The sequence below is a fragment of the Patagioenas fasciata genome, chromosome Z (genome assembly GCF_037038585.1).
Source record: "Patagioenas fasciata isolate bPatFas1 chromosome Z, bPatFas1.hap1, whole genome shotgun sequence".
Classification (NCBI taxonomy): domain Eukaryota; kingdom Metazoa; phylum Chordata; class Aves; order Columbiformes; family Columbidae; genus Patagioenas; species Patagioenas fasciata.
In genome coordinates this window covers 31,129,822-31,145,620 of record NC_092560.1, presented here as the reverse complement: position 1 = coordinate 31,145,620, position 15,799 = coordinate 31,129,822, and the positions used below count along the sequence as shown (strand labels likewise).

Below are 15,799 nucleotides of genomic sequence, written 5' to 3'. Positions count from 1 at the left end.
TAAAGCTCATATGATGTTTAGCTGCATGTTTCCTTTTCTGTTTCCTTTAGATCGGAGGATTCTCATTAAACAAATTAACTAATTTTAATCTGAAGGAAATCGAGAATGATGCTGTGGTTTGGGAGCATAACCCCACTGATGATTCTGATTTGCCAGAAGAAACTTCCCCGAGAAGGGGCAAGGTCTGAACCATTTAATTTACTTCTGTATTAGTCTAGCAGTCATTGCTGTTCTCAAAAAAAAGAACCATCTTCTGATTTTGTTTCCTATGTTGTGAAACCAGGAGCTCAACTAAGAGATTTCATGACTGCTTGATACCACACTTACCCTGCTTACCCTTTGGTGCTAAGAAGCTAGCAGGAAACTAGGTGTTGTTTCAAACTCTTTCATAAGACACTGGGTTTTAATCTGTCAGGGGAGAATAATATAGCTTATAGAGTTCAAGCAATTTTATCTCAGAATTAGATTAAGCATATGAAAAATAATTCCTCTTAGCTTTGAACTATTCTTACAAATTATTTATAAGAACTTTGCAAGAACAGTATCACTAGATAATTGCATGTCATGACAGTTAACAATACAACTTAAGCTTTGCTAAAAAATAGGGTACGTGATCCATTCTGTCCAATTGGGTTAGTTGTGGTATTTTCTTGGAAATTTATAAATTATAGCATAAAAACTTAAGTAAGCAATTATTATTAATCATCAATGCTATTCTTTACCATTGCTGCAGTCTTTCATTTTGAAGTTTCATAATCTGAGTTTTTACCCTCTTCCATTTTTTTAACTGCCATTTTTATTGCAATTATGACAGTGTAGAAACAGCTATGAATTCTGTAATATCACATTATGGGTAAAAAGCAGCTAAACACCTGTGCATTAAATATTATTATTTTCTTCTGTAATTGACAGGTTCCCTTAGTATTTGGTTCAGGACAGCAGTGTTCTACACCTGCGGGTCAGCTCTGGGTAGAACTGCTTCGTTTCTATGCCTTGGAGTTCAATATGGCTGATTTGGTTATTAGTATACGACTCAAAGAAGCAGTGTCTCGTGAATTGAAGGACTGGCCTAAAAAGCGCATTGCTGTGGAAGGTATATATATCGACAAAGTTCAAATAAATGTTTCTTTAATTTTCTAGGGTACTGTCTAAGCTATTGACATGGTGTGTAATAACATAACTTTTTTCAACTTTGGACTATGATTGGCAATAATATAGTAGAATATGTTTTGGAAAAAATCAATTTATGTAATATTTCTCTTGGGTATTTTGTAACATTTTCAAAAGTAATTAAATGGACTTAAAAATTGTTTTCAGCACAATTCATAAATCTTACGTTCCTACACAATGTTTTAGGGTAACTAACAGTAGCATATTCAAATTTTGTAAGGATGTAAGTGTATTGTTTTTTGAAGAGTTTAACTTCTGCACTGCTAATCCACTTTTTCTTTCTCCTAGACCCATATTCGGTCAAAAGGAATGTGGCACGAACTCTGAACAGCCAGCTAGTATATGAGTATATTCTTCACTGCCTGAGAGCAACTTACAAATATTTTGCCTTGCCTCACAAAAAAAATGCAAATTTGAGCAAAAAATCATCTCTGCATGCCAGTGAGGATAAATCCCAAATGCCGGACCATGGAAAAGATGCTATAAAGCATGAAAATTCTGAATTGCAAAACTTGGATGGTAGAACAAACATGACTGTAGTGGAAGATTGTATAAAGGAGGCTATAGGTGTGCCCCAGGCACATAGAATTCATCCATCAAAACCGTATGATGGCTCAGAAAGCTTCACAGGAGAAGAACTGGCTGATGATATGAGTAATTTGGGAATTACTCATGAAGATTCAGACTGTATAATTGAGGAGGTTATTTCTGGAGATAATGAGGATTTTAAACCGAGTTGTGAAGAGTCAGAGAGTGGAAATGAAGAGGAAGAAGAGGAGGAAGAACACGAAGAACATAAAAGAAGGTGGAATAATATCTTGACTACTGAGGAGGGAATAGATGAAGACAGTGATAGTGGAGATCTCCCTGTTACAGTGAATGAGCATGATATTGAGACATGTAGTACTTCAGACTTAGAAGGTTTTCAAAACTCTGCACTTACAGAGAGTGATGAGTTTGGCTTGGAGTGCAGTGGTATAATGGATGACAAGATCGATGGCGATGAGGAGAGCACTGAGGGTACTGATGAACTGGATGAATACCCCCAAAAATTCCTATGTTCAGTGCGGAGTCATATATCACAAATTATTAACTCAGATGATGAGGAGGAAGAACCAAATCTTCTAAACCAGAGAGAGTGTGGTATGATCATAAGAGCTGGAGATGAACTAGATAACACATACACTGCCTCTGGAGATGATGATGCACTGTCAGAGGAAGAAGATGATTTTTCCATCCCAAATAAATATGAGGACAAACTTTTTGATGAAGATGTGGCTGGACTTCTGAGGATCAACTTGAGTCAAGAGGATCTTGCTGAGAAGGGAAGCCTTTTTGAAGAGAACACAGCAACAGAACAGTGTTTAGAATCTGAACTGTTTTATGAATTCAGTAAACCAGCTTTCACAAAAGGCAAGGTAAGCAAGCTATATCAGAACTTAAACATATTGCTTATGTTTTCTTATCAGTTATATGAAAGTGTTGCTCAAATTCATAAAAGCATTATAGTTTTTAAAACCAATCTTGCTTTCTGTTCATGCAGTCTCCTACTGTAGTATGTAGCTTGTGCAAACGGGAAGGTCATTTAAAGAGGGATTGTCCAGAAGACTTCAAGAAAATTGAGCTTGACCCACTGCCTGAGTTGACACCCAAATTTTCAGTTATTCTAGATCAAGTTTGTGTCCAATGTTACCGTAAGTTTTTTTCATTTGAATATTGTTGTGTAGTAAAAAAACAATTGCAAAAAATAATGAAATACCCACAGACTGACGGTGTTATAAAGAGGACTAATTTATTTCCTACACTGCATCCAACTCTCTTAGATACACATCTAAGATTTGCAAGGGCTTTAATAGGACTACTGAGTGGTTTGTATCTAGAGAAATACACAATGTTTAGGTTTCTCACCTAGGCACTGGCTGTCTGATTACTTGTTTAGGCATCTTAATATAATTTCTGAGAGTTTAATTTTGGGTGAATTTTTTGACTGATGCTTTTACATTTTTAGCTACTTCAGATTTCATGACTGTTCATTAACTTATGATTTTTAGTAAACAAAGTGTTTACTAAAACAGTTTCAGTGTTCTAGAAAAAATGGAATAAAAATGCTGTTTTGTAATACTTCTCCACTTTTGTTCTTTTCAGAGTGACCCAACTTTCCTCCTTTCTCTCTCACCATTTCTGACCAGACAAAATGCATTATTTGTCTAATTAATGTTTTTCTTTGAACAGGTATTTTTCTTCTACTTCATCCTTGGTTTCTTTCCTTCACATATGAATCTTCTCTTGCTTTTTCTCTCCCCTTCCCCTGCTGTAAACCCCTCATTTTTTTCATTTGAATCTTTGCTGTTGACTCGTTCTACAGATCAGTTTGCCAGAATTGTTGTCTTTTTTTAATTTTATTTTAGATGATTTTGCTCCAAACGTTGTAGAGGATCAGGCTCGGGAACATATAAGACAAAACTTGGAAAACTGCATTAGACAGGATTTTCCAGGTAAACAGCCAGTTCCAGCTTTATATTTATACTTTTCTGTGTTTATATTTGAGTGTTTTCCAAGAAAACATATCAAATCAGCATAATAAACACCTTAGTTTTGAACATTTAACCTATATTGTTGCTCAGCATTGGTATGTTTCTTTACATTAATTTCTGTTTTAAGTCTTTTAAGGCTTTGGTTTAAGTATTTTTGAAATAGTCATATATGCAACACAGTAGTAGGGAGGAACAATGGCAAATTAAAGAGAAAACAATCAAAGCAGTGGTGAAACGTTTTTTTCTAATTGTTATTTTAGCCTTATTCTTTAGCCAGACTTCTTGTTGTATCTGCTCTTACAAAAAACAAGCTTTTTGTAATCCTTCCTATTGAAACTTACTGGGTTTGGAATATTTTAAAATACATATAACCTATCTGCAGACTTTAGCTATTTTAATACATTTGTTTGTTTGTTTCTGGAGTTCTTAGTAACACTTGGACTTCAGTCTTTCAAAATTAGCAGAAGGAATTTTGGGTGGAGCCTGGTATATAGACAGATGGGTCCCTTACCCTGAAAATCTCTGTAAAGAATGGTGTTACATATTTTATCAGATTTTGGGCTGGACCTGCATACTAGTGATTTAATGATTGGAAAACCTAACTTGTTTCTGGATCTATCAGGCTGCTCATATGAGAAATAAAATTAGAGATCTTTTCCTCATCAGCAAAATTGATAAGAAAGGAAGTTTTGATGCAGCATGACAAGCTAATAATGTTTTAATGCCTACATCAAAAGATATGCAGTGTTTGGAAGGTACATATAATTTGAGATTTTGTGCCGGTATGTGGTTATAACCCATCATATCTCTTACAGGAACCAAGCTGAATTTGTTTGGCTCTTCAAAAAATGGCTTTGGCTTCAGACAAAGTGACCTTGATATCTGTATGACAATGGATGGGCTGGAAACTGCTGAGGTAGATTGAAAAGATCTTTAATAAATGCAAAATTTTATGGTTATATTGTGTATATAGTCTAAAAATGTATTACTTTATAAAAGCTTTTCGGGTTATTATAGAATCATAGAATGTCCTGAGTTGGAAGGGACCCACAAGGATCATTGCGTCCAACTCCTGTCCCTGCAGATGACAACCCCACAGTTCACACCATGTGTCTGAGGGTGTCGTCCAGTCTCTTCTTGAACACCGTCAGGCTTGGGGCTGTGACATCTCCCTGGGGAGCCTGTTCCAGTGCTCCACCACCCTCTGGGTGAAGAACCTTTTCCTCATGTCCAACCCAAATCTCCCCACCATTCCCTTGGGTTCTGTCATTGGTCACCAGAGAGAAGAGATCAGCACCTGCCCCTCTTTCTCCCCTTGTGAGGAAGCTGTAGCCACCATGAGGTCTCCCCCTCAGTCTCCTGCAGGCTGAACAAGCCAAGTGACTTCAGCCACTTCTCGCACAGCTTCCCCTCCAAACCCTTCACGAACTTCGTGCCCTCTTCTGGACACTCTCCAGTAGCTTTATGTCCTTTTTATCCTGTGTTGGCCAGAACTGCACACAGTGCTCCAGGTGAGGCCGCACCAGTGCAGAGCAGAGTGGGACATTCACCTCCCTTGCCCAGCTGTCAGTGCTGTGCTTCATGCGCCCCAGGACATGAGTGGCCCTCTTGCCTGCCAGGTCACACTCTTAGCTAATGTTCAACTTGCTGTCAACCAGAACCCCCAGATCCTTCTCTGCGGAGCTGCTTTCCAGCATCTTATGCCCCAGTCTGTATGTACAGCCAGGATCGCTGTGTCCCAGGTTGGAGAAAAACACAGATGCCACAAAGGCAGATTATTTTAGGGGGTTTTGTTGTTGGTCCAGGCATGAGTTTAAGACCAACTCTTAGTAGTCAGTTTTCTTCTGTGTTGTGTGCTACCATTGCTTCTAGCACTAGCTGTGCAGGTAAATTACATGTTTTGGTAGCATAAACAACTAGAGTGGGAGACAGTGGAAAAGGATATCGATCTCCTTTCATGCCTAATATAAACTTTCTGTAAGCCTATGTTAAGATACTAGCTAGTGTTACTTTAAAAGTGCTATTTTGAGTCAATTTGGGTATTCACATAATTCTGTATAATACGAAACTCTTAATTACACAGCTTTAACCTTAATGCCAAGTAATAAAAGGTTTGCCTGAAACACTTGTAGCAGATACAACCTTCAACTTTTTTTCTTTATGTCTTAGGGACTTGATTGCATCAGAATCATCGAAGATTTAGCAAAAGTTCTCAAGAAACAGTCAGGTAAATTTCTTGAAAATTAAAATAAATGCTTCTGTTCATGTGACTTCGGTTGCTGTAGTATGAATGTTGCAGGGCACTGTAGATGAAAATCATGAATATAAAGCTATATTGAAGAGCTTAATGTTAGTGAGAGTGAAGTTATATGTTGTGAATACTTGGATATATTTTTGTTTGCACATGTAGGTCTGTGAGTTTATAATGTCATAGGACCACATCTGAATTGGACAGGTAGTATATTTATAACCTAGATGCACAAGAACAAGCCATAAGTTGAAGTTTGAGGCTTCAAGTTAGTAGTTATGTTGTATTTGTATCTTCAGTGCCTAATAAGCTAATGGTAAAAGGTAAGCTAAAAGAAGTCTGTAATGATAGTTCTGTTTTTTTCTACAATAAATTATCCTTTTATAGTGCTTGTTTTGGTGAATCTCACATTAATCTAATTGGAGTGAACTGTGAACGATCTATTAAGGTTGTTTTTCTGTAATGTTTAGGTTGTTATTTGTTTTATTTGAGGACTAAACGTATATTTGTATATAGTACATTTAGTAGATTCATGATGTTTGACAAATGCCTAAAATTAGTATTAAAATACTGAAATACAGTTTTGGTATCGACTAAGATTTTGTTTGTTAGCCTTTTTACTACACTTGGGAGTTAGTAGTAGAGCATTTAATACTGTTATAACTGTATTGCAGTCATTCAGTAATTAAACATTTCATCCTAGGTTTAAAAAATGTCTTGCCTATAACAACTGCTAAAGTCCCAATTGTCAAATTTTTCCATATCAGAAGTGGTCTTGAAGTTGACATCAGTTTATATAATACTCTGGTAAGGTGTTATCTCTTTCTCTCTTGTTTTTTTTTTTTTTTTAACAGAAGAATGTGGGTCTGCTTCTTGAGATAGAAGTGATGGTTTTGTTGAGGTTCAGTAGTCGCTGCTTCCAATTACCTATTGCAGTTTTAGATTTGGAACAATTTTTTTTTTTATTTGACTGTGAGTGGAGTCAATTGTACGATTAAGACTTCAGAGTTGTCAGTTCTCTAAGAAAATATATGAGTTCTTTAGTAATAGTAAGAAACAGTCATTTAGATTTTTTCTGTAAATGAGAAAGACAAAATAATACAACTTCAGCTTTTCTGCACCCTGCTTCCCATCATAGCCCTTGCTTAGCCTTGAACCCTGGAATAATGATTTTGAACCCAGCTCACCTGAACTGGAACATGTGTTAGTATTTACAAAAAAAACCAAGTTCTTGGTCAAATATTTTTAAAACAAATTTGTTTTTTTTCTTTTCAGTGTTTTCTGAGCTGGGTTTCAAAACCCAGTTCCTTGAAACATCAAAGGCAAGTAAGCTTTAGAGCCAAGTATTAAACTTTCTGAAATTTTTGTATGAGCTCAAGGGGAGTCTTAAGGAAGACACCTCACCCACGTAGTAAGCCTGAAAGTTTTCTTCTTGAAGTTACACACTGGTATGGGCCATTTGATAGCTCTCATGTTTCAAATCTCTTAGTTCAAGAACTTACCTTCTACCAAATATTTTGAAAATGCAGTAGTAGATGAATGATTCCCTTTCTGTAGTCCTGTTCCGGAAATGTTGCTCTGTACCACCTTCTGCTCAGATTAAGGATGTCGATCAGCTTTTAGACAGAGCAGGTGATACCCTCATCGTTGAATGCTTACCTTCCCAATATACATTCTACTACACAGGGCTTTCCATCTGTATTTCTTGAGCACACAACTTACAGTTTTTGGTTTTCCTGTTTTCAGCTTATTCCTTCATTTCTTCAGAGCACCTGTATTTTCTGTATGACTTCTTATTTTTATAGGCCTTGCATAACACGAGACTCCTGTCTTCATATGCAGCTATTGATCCTAGAGTAAAATATCTGTGTTACACAATGAAAGTCTTTACAAAGGTATGTATATTTCAGACATTCTAGAAGCAGTAGTGTCTGCAGCAAGAGATCATAACCATAAAATATACAAATCGTGTTTCTTTTTTCTAGATATGTGACATTGGGGATGCATCTCGAGGTAGCCTTTCTTCTTATGCATATACTCTTATGGTGCTTTATTTTCTTCAACAGACAAATCCACCTGTCATCCCTGTTCTTCAAGAGGTACAGTATGTCAAGAAAGAAACCAATATCTGTACACTGTATTGGCCAGGAGAATGTCAGTGTTGAATCTGAAGGGCCCTTCTAATGAGTTTAATATTATGCTTTCAGATCTACAAAGAACCAAAAAAACCTGAAATTTTAGTTGATGGCTGGAACGTTTATTTCTTTGATAAGATAGAGGAGTTGGTGAGTAAATCAGAAAGGTTAATTTGAAATGGTGTTACTTGTAGCTTTGCAAATTAAAAAGAATTCCTTTTAAGAAACATTGTCTTCAAATAATGGTGTCCTGTACCACTCAGTGGGGTGAGGGCAGAGTTAACTTTTGAATACTCTGTGCAGTAAACGATAGTAGCAACAATTACTCGAGGGGTTCGTTTAAATCACAAATTTACTTAAACCTCAGCAGAATTATAGTAAATAGTGGTTGGCAGAAGTTTGCAACTGTGTCAGAAAACTGAACAAGTCTTCAGCAACAAAACTCAAAATGATATTACCCTTAGGTGCCCAGAATAAAGTTAAGAGAGAAAAGAGAGAGAAAGATATGAGAAGAAAGGTAAGATTTTGCCACTCCAAGTATCTGTCAATCCATCAATCCATCAATCCATCTCTGTAGCCCTCATGGTGATGGGTGCGATGAAACTTGAATAATGCTGCGCACCCACTCGTTGTCCTGAGTGAGCAGTTTTTGTAATTTAGTCCATTTGTATTCGAGATAGGAGAGGGTGGTTCATCTCCCTCTGCTCACTCCTCCTGCTAATTAAGGAGATCGTTCTAGCAGTAGGTTGGTGGTCTAGGAAAATAGTTTGGTAGTCTCAAAAGCACCTAAAAGTACGTCATTTTTTCCTCTAGGGGTAGCTGGTGATTTGTTATTACTCAGTGATTGCTGAGTGACCCTGTCTTGGTTCCAGGCCGGTTAATCAGGAATGAGGACTGAGGCCTTGAGTAGGCCTCAAGGAAGAAACACTGTTAATGCTTTTATCTCGAAAATTTATGGCTTCATTTTGCAAAGACCTCACGAAACAGACAGGAGTTCTGTCTCCATAGCACTTGACTATTCCTTTCAGAAGTTGCAAAAAACCAGCTGTTTAAGGCATAACAGACACCATTAGTGAGGCCTTTGTTTTGAAAAGAATAGGGAGGCCTCAAGGCAATCACATATGGTGGCTGAATATAGAAATGAAAGTGGAGTAGCTATTGCTTTGAAAATCCCAATCCCATGCTGTAAAGATCTAAGAATATCCTTTGTTGTAATTTGTATGTGGAAAAAAAATTCTGCAAAATCTGCTGTTAATATTTTAAAAATATTTTAAAACAAATATTCAATTATTAATACCAATTATGAAAGCAAGGGAAGTATTCTGGTGTAACTGAATTGTGTTTTTTTATAAAATTAGACTGACATGTTTAAGTTTCCAAGTTATGCAAATTACTCCACTTAATGTAAGTACTGGAGGTAAAAATATTTCTGTCATTTTCAGTCAGTTGTTTGGCCAGAGTATGGCAAAAACACTGAATCTGTTGGGCAGCTGTGGCTGGGATTGCTCCGTTTCTACACAGAAGAATTTGATTTTAAAGACCGTGTAATCTGCATTAGGAGAAAAAATCTGCTTACAACTTTCAAGAAGCAGTGGACCTCCAAATACATAGTAATCGAAGGTAAAAGCACATGAATATGTGGAATTTCTTCAATGCCCACGTGAAAAATTTGGTCTTTCTACAAGGCTTATTTATTTTTCTTTTACTAGATTATGAATTGTTACTTGCTTATGTACTCATCACAAAATTCCCATTGAGTTTCAGTAATGCTAAAAATTTATTCCTAGGGTTTTTTTTTTTCCTCCTACTGAAAAGAAACTGCAAAGCATACTTCATACTTTCTGTGAAGACAGTAGCTGATATTTACCCAAATCCTTTGGAAAACAAATCAGCTGTAATGCCATTGATGTTTTCTCACAAATACTAAATTTAGATGACTCCATATTTACATGCTAATTTAACCCTATGTAACCCTAAGTAACACCATGGTCTTTATGAAGAAAATTCAGTGACATGTTTTAGAAATGTTTTCTAAACCACTTGCTGGCCCATACGACTTTCATGGGAAGAGTTTCCACACTCCTGCCTGCATATTCAATTTATTCTTTTATGATACTTCAGTCAGTTCAGAGCTGGACGGCTGTGATCCTTTGTCCATGAAATTTTTATTTATTTTCAGTAAGTCAGCAAACAGTTAAATTTCAGTATATTAATTCTGCCTTGGGTTGTTCATGCATATGTATACATTGCTGATCTTACCCTGATCTTGAGTAATGCCTGTAATGCCTTTTGTACAGACCCATTTGATTTGAACCACAATCTTGGAGCTGGATTGTCAAGAAAAAGTAAGTCTCCTGTTAACAAATCTGGATACAAAGTGAAGATCTAGTCTTAGATCTTATTTTACTGTATTGTTTGATGTTTGAATTATGTTTTCTGGCTTTTTTTTCCTGTTCCTCAGTGACAAATTTTATAATGAAGGCTTTTATCAATGGCAGAAGGGTATTTGGTACCCCTGTAAAAGCATTTCCTAAAGAATATCCATCAAAAATGGTAAGTTGCTTCTAAGAGGAGTATGTGCATGCTCTCAGGTGTGTAACTTGCTACTTAGAGGAGTATGGATACACTGTCTTTAAACTCTTCTGTCTTAAGTTTCAATAGTACTCTAAAATCTTTATAGGAGTTATTACTGAGTGCTGTTTTCATGTTGTTTCCATGTAAAATATGTTAACCTGCAGAATACTAATCAAGTTAGAGCTTCATTGTACAGGCTTATTTTCGTCTCTGTCAAAACCAGCTTACCACTTCTTAAAACTGCAGTTTTAAGAAAGAGCTGGCAGAGCTGGTGGTCATCAGACTGCCTGTAAAGATGAGGCAAGTGGCCAGTTAGTCCCATCCGGTTTTCAAGAGTTCAGCTGCACACACAAGGTTTATTCTCTGTGACTCTTAACTGCTGATTTTTATGTGCTTATCTGTCTTTATTCCCAAGTGTATGGATTTTCATTTCAAATGAAATATTTCTTTTTCAGGAGTATTTTTTTGATCCAGAGGTACTAACAGAAGGAGAATTGGCACCAAATGATAGATGCTGTAGAATTTGTGGTAAAATTGGCCATTTCATGAAAGATTGTCCCATGAGAAGAAAGTAAGTATAGCTTTGGCAGCTGTGTGGAACATTTCCTTAGGTTTGTGTAGAAGAAAAATTAGGATAGTAATGCTAAAGCAAAACTTGTACATGCTGCAGATTATTTTCTTTACTGTTGAAATGGAAATGTATCAATACCAGTTTTGGCAGTGGTGGATAGTTTTGGTTTTTCTAATTTTTGGTCTCTGTTGAGCCACTACTTAGTTTTCACCAGCATCATGTTTAATGGTTTTTAACAGAAGCTTTTCACAGGAGGCTGCAAAACTACTTAGCATAAGGTAGTAATGCTGACTGTGCACTTCAGTATATAGGAAAGCAGTATTCAAAGAGAATCAAAATGCAGAGTTGAATAGCTGTGTGCTGTGAAAAGCACTCATGAAAGCATTTTAAATATTTTCATTTAATAGCTTCTATTTCTATAATCCTGCTGCTACTAGCATGACATATTTTTGTCATATTCACAGAATCATGCAATTCCTATCAAAAAGCAAGACAAGAATGTCACAGCATTACTTTCTTACACACATGCATGAGAACAATGTTCTGTTTAACATCTAAGACAAGGTTTCCTCCTCCTGAGTAACCAGATGTCCAAAATTCAGCAACTATCGTCCTGTAACAAATGAATGCTAAACAGATCTTCCTGCTCTTTGTATTATGAACTGTCTAAGCTTAAAACTGGTATTTTTCCTAGTTAAGACAAAGTTCTTTAAAGACATACTGTCTATAAAACAGTGAAAATTGGCAAATAAAACTTCAAGAGAATAAAATCTTGAAAGCCTTTCTGCCCACTTGTAAAGTGAATGGAAAAATCTAACGTTAGTTTAGAGTCTATGTTAAAAGCTGTAATAAAAAATAACCTGCACTTTCATATAAGTAGCTAAAAAGCTACTTACATCTGATTGGATGAAGTAGCCTTTCTGCTACACAATAGAGAATTGTGAACTGTTAATTTTGGAATTTATTCAACTTCAACAGTTGCAAGTACAGTAGCTGATGATAGTTTCAAAACAAAGCAAGCTGGAGGTGTTACCGAAGTCTGTTCACTGTCTAAACTGCTGTCTCAAAATGTAGTGGATTTTTAATCTTGCATTCTGGAGTGAAACCTCAGTTCATTGCACGTAAGCAGCTGTGTTCTATGAAACATTAAAGTAAAAGTCAATGGGGCAATTGATACATCTGAGTTCTCTGTCCAGCCATTGCAATGGGAGATGCCATCTACAGAGCAAACTAGCAGGCTGTTTTCTCTATTGTTTTCTCATGCACCCTGGTCTGCTATTACTCGTGGTGTGGACTGGAGTTATTATTTTTGTCCTTTTTGATTGTTTTTTTTCTAAACCTGAGTCTTGTTTTCCTTAATATTCTATGGCAACTAGTTCCATAAGTATGCTAACTCATGTGTGAAGTAGTACTTTCTTTCATCTGTTTAAAGCCAATCTCATTTTAGGTTTGTAAGTGCTCCATAGGTATAGCTTTGTGGGATTTAGTTAATGACGGTACTGCCTTGATGATGTTGTAAGCCATGATTGTGTTCACCCTCTAGCTTCTTTCCAGGTTGGACATTCTTGGCCTTTTTAATATCTATTCCTTACACACTTGCTCTCTTCATCATTTTAGCTGTCTGTACCTTCTCTAACTCCACTACTTCCTTCTTAAAATATTGAGACGAGACCAACATGCAGTACTCAGATGTAGGCACACCATGGTTTTATGTAGCAACAAAATTATCTCTTCTGTCCTGTTCTTAGAGTTTTATCCATTCTGTCACTACAATCCACGATAAATGGTCCCTCTCCATCTTTCCTGTAGGCCTCCTTGAAGTACTTGAAGGCTGCTATAAGGTCTTCCTGGAGCATGCTCTTCTGTAGACTTAACAACCCAAACTATCTCCACCTGTTCTCAAAGGGAAGATGCTCTGTCCCCCGATCATATTCATGGCCCTCCTTTGGACCTGCTCTCACAGGTCCATATCTTTCTCGTACTGAGGATCCCAGAGCTGTAAGCAGTACTGCAGGTGGGGTCCCACCAGAGCACAGTAAAGGGGGAGAATCACTTCCCGTGATTGATGTTTGATGCAGCCCAGGACTGGCTTTCTGGGTATATGAGTGCACACTGCCAGCTCATACTCAGTTTTTCATCCAGCAGTACCCCCAAGTCATTTATCACGGGGAGAAGTCCTGGGTGATCGGTGCTCTGAATTCACTCATCACCCAGCCTGTATCTGTGTTTGGGATTACCTCAACCCGGTTTCAAGACCTTGCATTTGTCTTGTTGAGCTACACGAGATTCATGAGGTTCACACAGGCCCACGTGTCAAGCCTGTTAAGATCCTTCTGGATGGTATCCATTCGCTTTGGCTATCGACCACCCCACTCAGCTTGGTGTCATCTGCAAACTTCCGGAGGGTGCACTCAGTCCTACTGTCTGTGTCCCCAACAAAGATGTTAAATAATACTGGTCCCAGTATAGACTGCTGAAAGACACCACTCCTCACTGGTCTCCACTTGGACATCGAGCCATTGACTGGCAACTCTTTGAGTGTGACCTTCCAGCCAATTCCTCATCCACCAAGTGGTTCACTCATCAAATCCATGTCTCTCCATTTTAGATCTGAGGATGTTGTGCAGGACAGTATCAAATGCTTTGCACAAGTCCAGGTAGATGACATCAGTTGTTCTTCCCTTATCTACCAATGCTGTAACCCCACTGTAGAAGGCCACCAAATTGTGAGGCACAATTTGCCCTTAGTGAAACCATGTTGGATGTCACCAATGACCTGCTTATTTTCCTTGTGCCTTAGTATAGTTTCCAGGACATCTGGTGCATGATCTTGCTAGGCAGAGGTGAGACTGACCAGCCTGTGGTTCCCTGGATCTTCCTTTTTTCCCGTTTTAAACAAGAAGCTCACCTTAAAGGTCATCTGTCATTCTTTAGCCCATTCTTTCAGTATTGTGAGTTATTTTGAAGTTGCTTGACATTAGCACTGCATCTGACTGAGCGAAAGAGCCTAGTATCTGCAGACTTGGAGGTTTCACTGATGTCTCCTTCTCTAGGTCATGGATGAAGAAGTTAGATAAAACTAGTCTAGCAGTAGTAGCTGTTTTCCCACTGCTTGATCCTTAAGTCATGCAGAATGTTAGAAGCTTCTCCCATAGAAGAAACTTTCAGAAATACTGTGCATATACACAGTTTCAGGAGGAGGAAGTGAGATTTCTGATTGAATTGTACAAGAATTAAAAAAAAAAAATCTGTTTTTTACACTTTGTTAGTATTTTGCTTTATGTTTATTCTCTTCCGCTGTCCTTGTAACTCTAGCACCCTGATTTTCTGTTGTGTTTACAATTTTTAGATATAATTATGAGAATTTAGGTTTGTATTGTAATCTAATTGTAAAGTTAAATATATGTTACATTGGTGTAGCACTGTTTGGTAGGAGACTCAAAGGGGCAGGTACATTAATTCAGTTTTATCCACTGAAGAAATAAATGGAGTACATCTGTTGTCTGTAGACAGCACTTCGTTTTGTGGAGTTCTCTTTTTTTTGGGGAGGGTTAATTTTGTTTGATTGGTTGTTGTTTTTTACTCTGTGCATGTTTGCAAGGCCTATGAACTGTTTTCTCCTTCTGCAGGCTAAGAAGGCATCGTGATCACGAAGATATCAAAAACCAGAGGTACATAGAAAGCAAGGAGAAAAGAATGAAACAGGACAAGGGAGCTCCGATTAAAACAGACAAGGAGTGCTCAGTCAAGGAAGGGAAGATGCATCTATGTACACCTCCAAAGCGGAAACTGGCAAGGGTAGTCGTGGAAACTGGAAGAGAAAAGACTCCCAGGCAATCAGCAGAAAAGTGGAAGCGCCTGGAAGACAGAGACTTAAGAGAAAAACGTTGTTTTATCTGTGGAAAAGAAGGGCATATTAAAAAGGAATGCCCACAGTATAAAGGAGCTGCAGGTATGAAACTGATGAGGCTGAGTAGTTTGAACAGAGCTTGGTTTTGGTATTTTTAACAGGGCTTGACTAACAGGTAAGGTTTTTACTTTGAACAGCATCATATAAATGCTATGTCTTTTTTTTTAAATGTAGTCACATTTAGTCAGTTTTCCCTTCATCCTCAGCTACCTTTCAGAACTTTGCTATATCCCAAGAGATTTGACATGGTTTCTCTGAGCAGGTATGATGCTTGTAATAGAAAGCAAGGGTATGAGTCTCTAATATGTTGAAATTTGTTCCATTTTCCTCACTATGTAAGAGTTTGCTGACATTTCACATTACAGCTGCTTCTTCAGTACAACATAGTTGCAACAAAAGCTAGACTTACAGCTCTTCACATCACCTAAACCAGAATTATTTCATAAAGACTCTGAAGTCACCGTGAAAGTGTACAGATTGCTCAAGTAGAATATTGTGAATGAAAGAAAATAAAGAATGTTTCTGCCAACTCAGCAGTTGGACGGATACAGCAAGCTGTGTTATTTTTCATGGGTCAGTTTGCAACTTTGGCTTAACAAAAACAAAACAAAACAAAACACCTACAAAAAAGTCCCCAAATCTACATCCTGTCCAACA

General features: G+C 37.4%; 1 protein-coding gene across 5 annotated transcripts in view; it reads left to right on the top strand.

Moving 5' to 3' along the window:
• Positions 1-15,799, top strand: part of TUT7 (terminal uridylyl transferase 7) — a 35,574-nt gene that overhangs the window by 16,596 nt on the left and 3,179 nt on the right. For all 5 annotated transcript variants that reach the window (XM_065860643.2, XM_071802599.1, XM_065860642.2 and 2 more), the window contains 16 exons: positions 51-182; positions 913-1,093; positions 1,459-2,588; positions 2,714-2,864; positions 3,579-3,665; positions 4,520-4,620; positions 5,874-5,931; positions 6,656-6,759; positions 7,758-7,847; positions 7,938-8,051; positions 8,160-8,237; positions 9,530-9,707; positions 10,385-10,432; positions 10,549-10,640; positions 11,117-11,232; positions 14,862-15,184. In XM_065860643.2, coding sequence (XP_065716715.1) covers positions 51-182; positions 913-1,093; positions 1,459-2,588; positions 2,714-2,864; positions 3,579-3,665; positions 4,520-4,620; positions 5,874-5,931; positions 6,656-6,759; positions 7,758-7,847; positions 7,938-8,051; positions 8,160-8,237; positions 9,530-9,707; positions 10,385-10,432; positions 10,549-10,640; positions 11,117-11,232; positions 14,862-15,184 — 2,983 coding nt within the window. The remainder of the gene's footprint in view (positions 1-50; positions 183-912; positions 1,094-1,458; positions 2,589-2,713; positions 2,865-3,578; positions 3,666-4,519; positions 4,621-5,873; positions 5,932-6,655; positions 6,760-7,757; positions 7,848-7,937; positions 8,052-8,159; positions 8,238-9,529; positions 9,708-10,384; positions 10,433-10,548; positions 10,641-11,116; positions 11,233-14,861; positions 15,185-15,799) is intronic.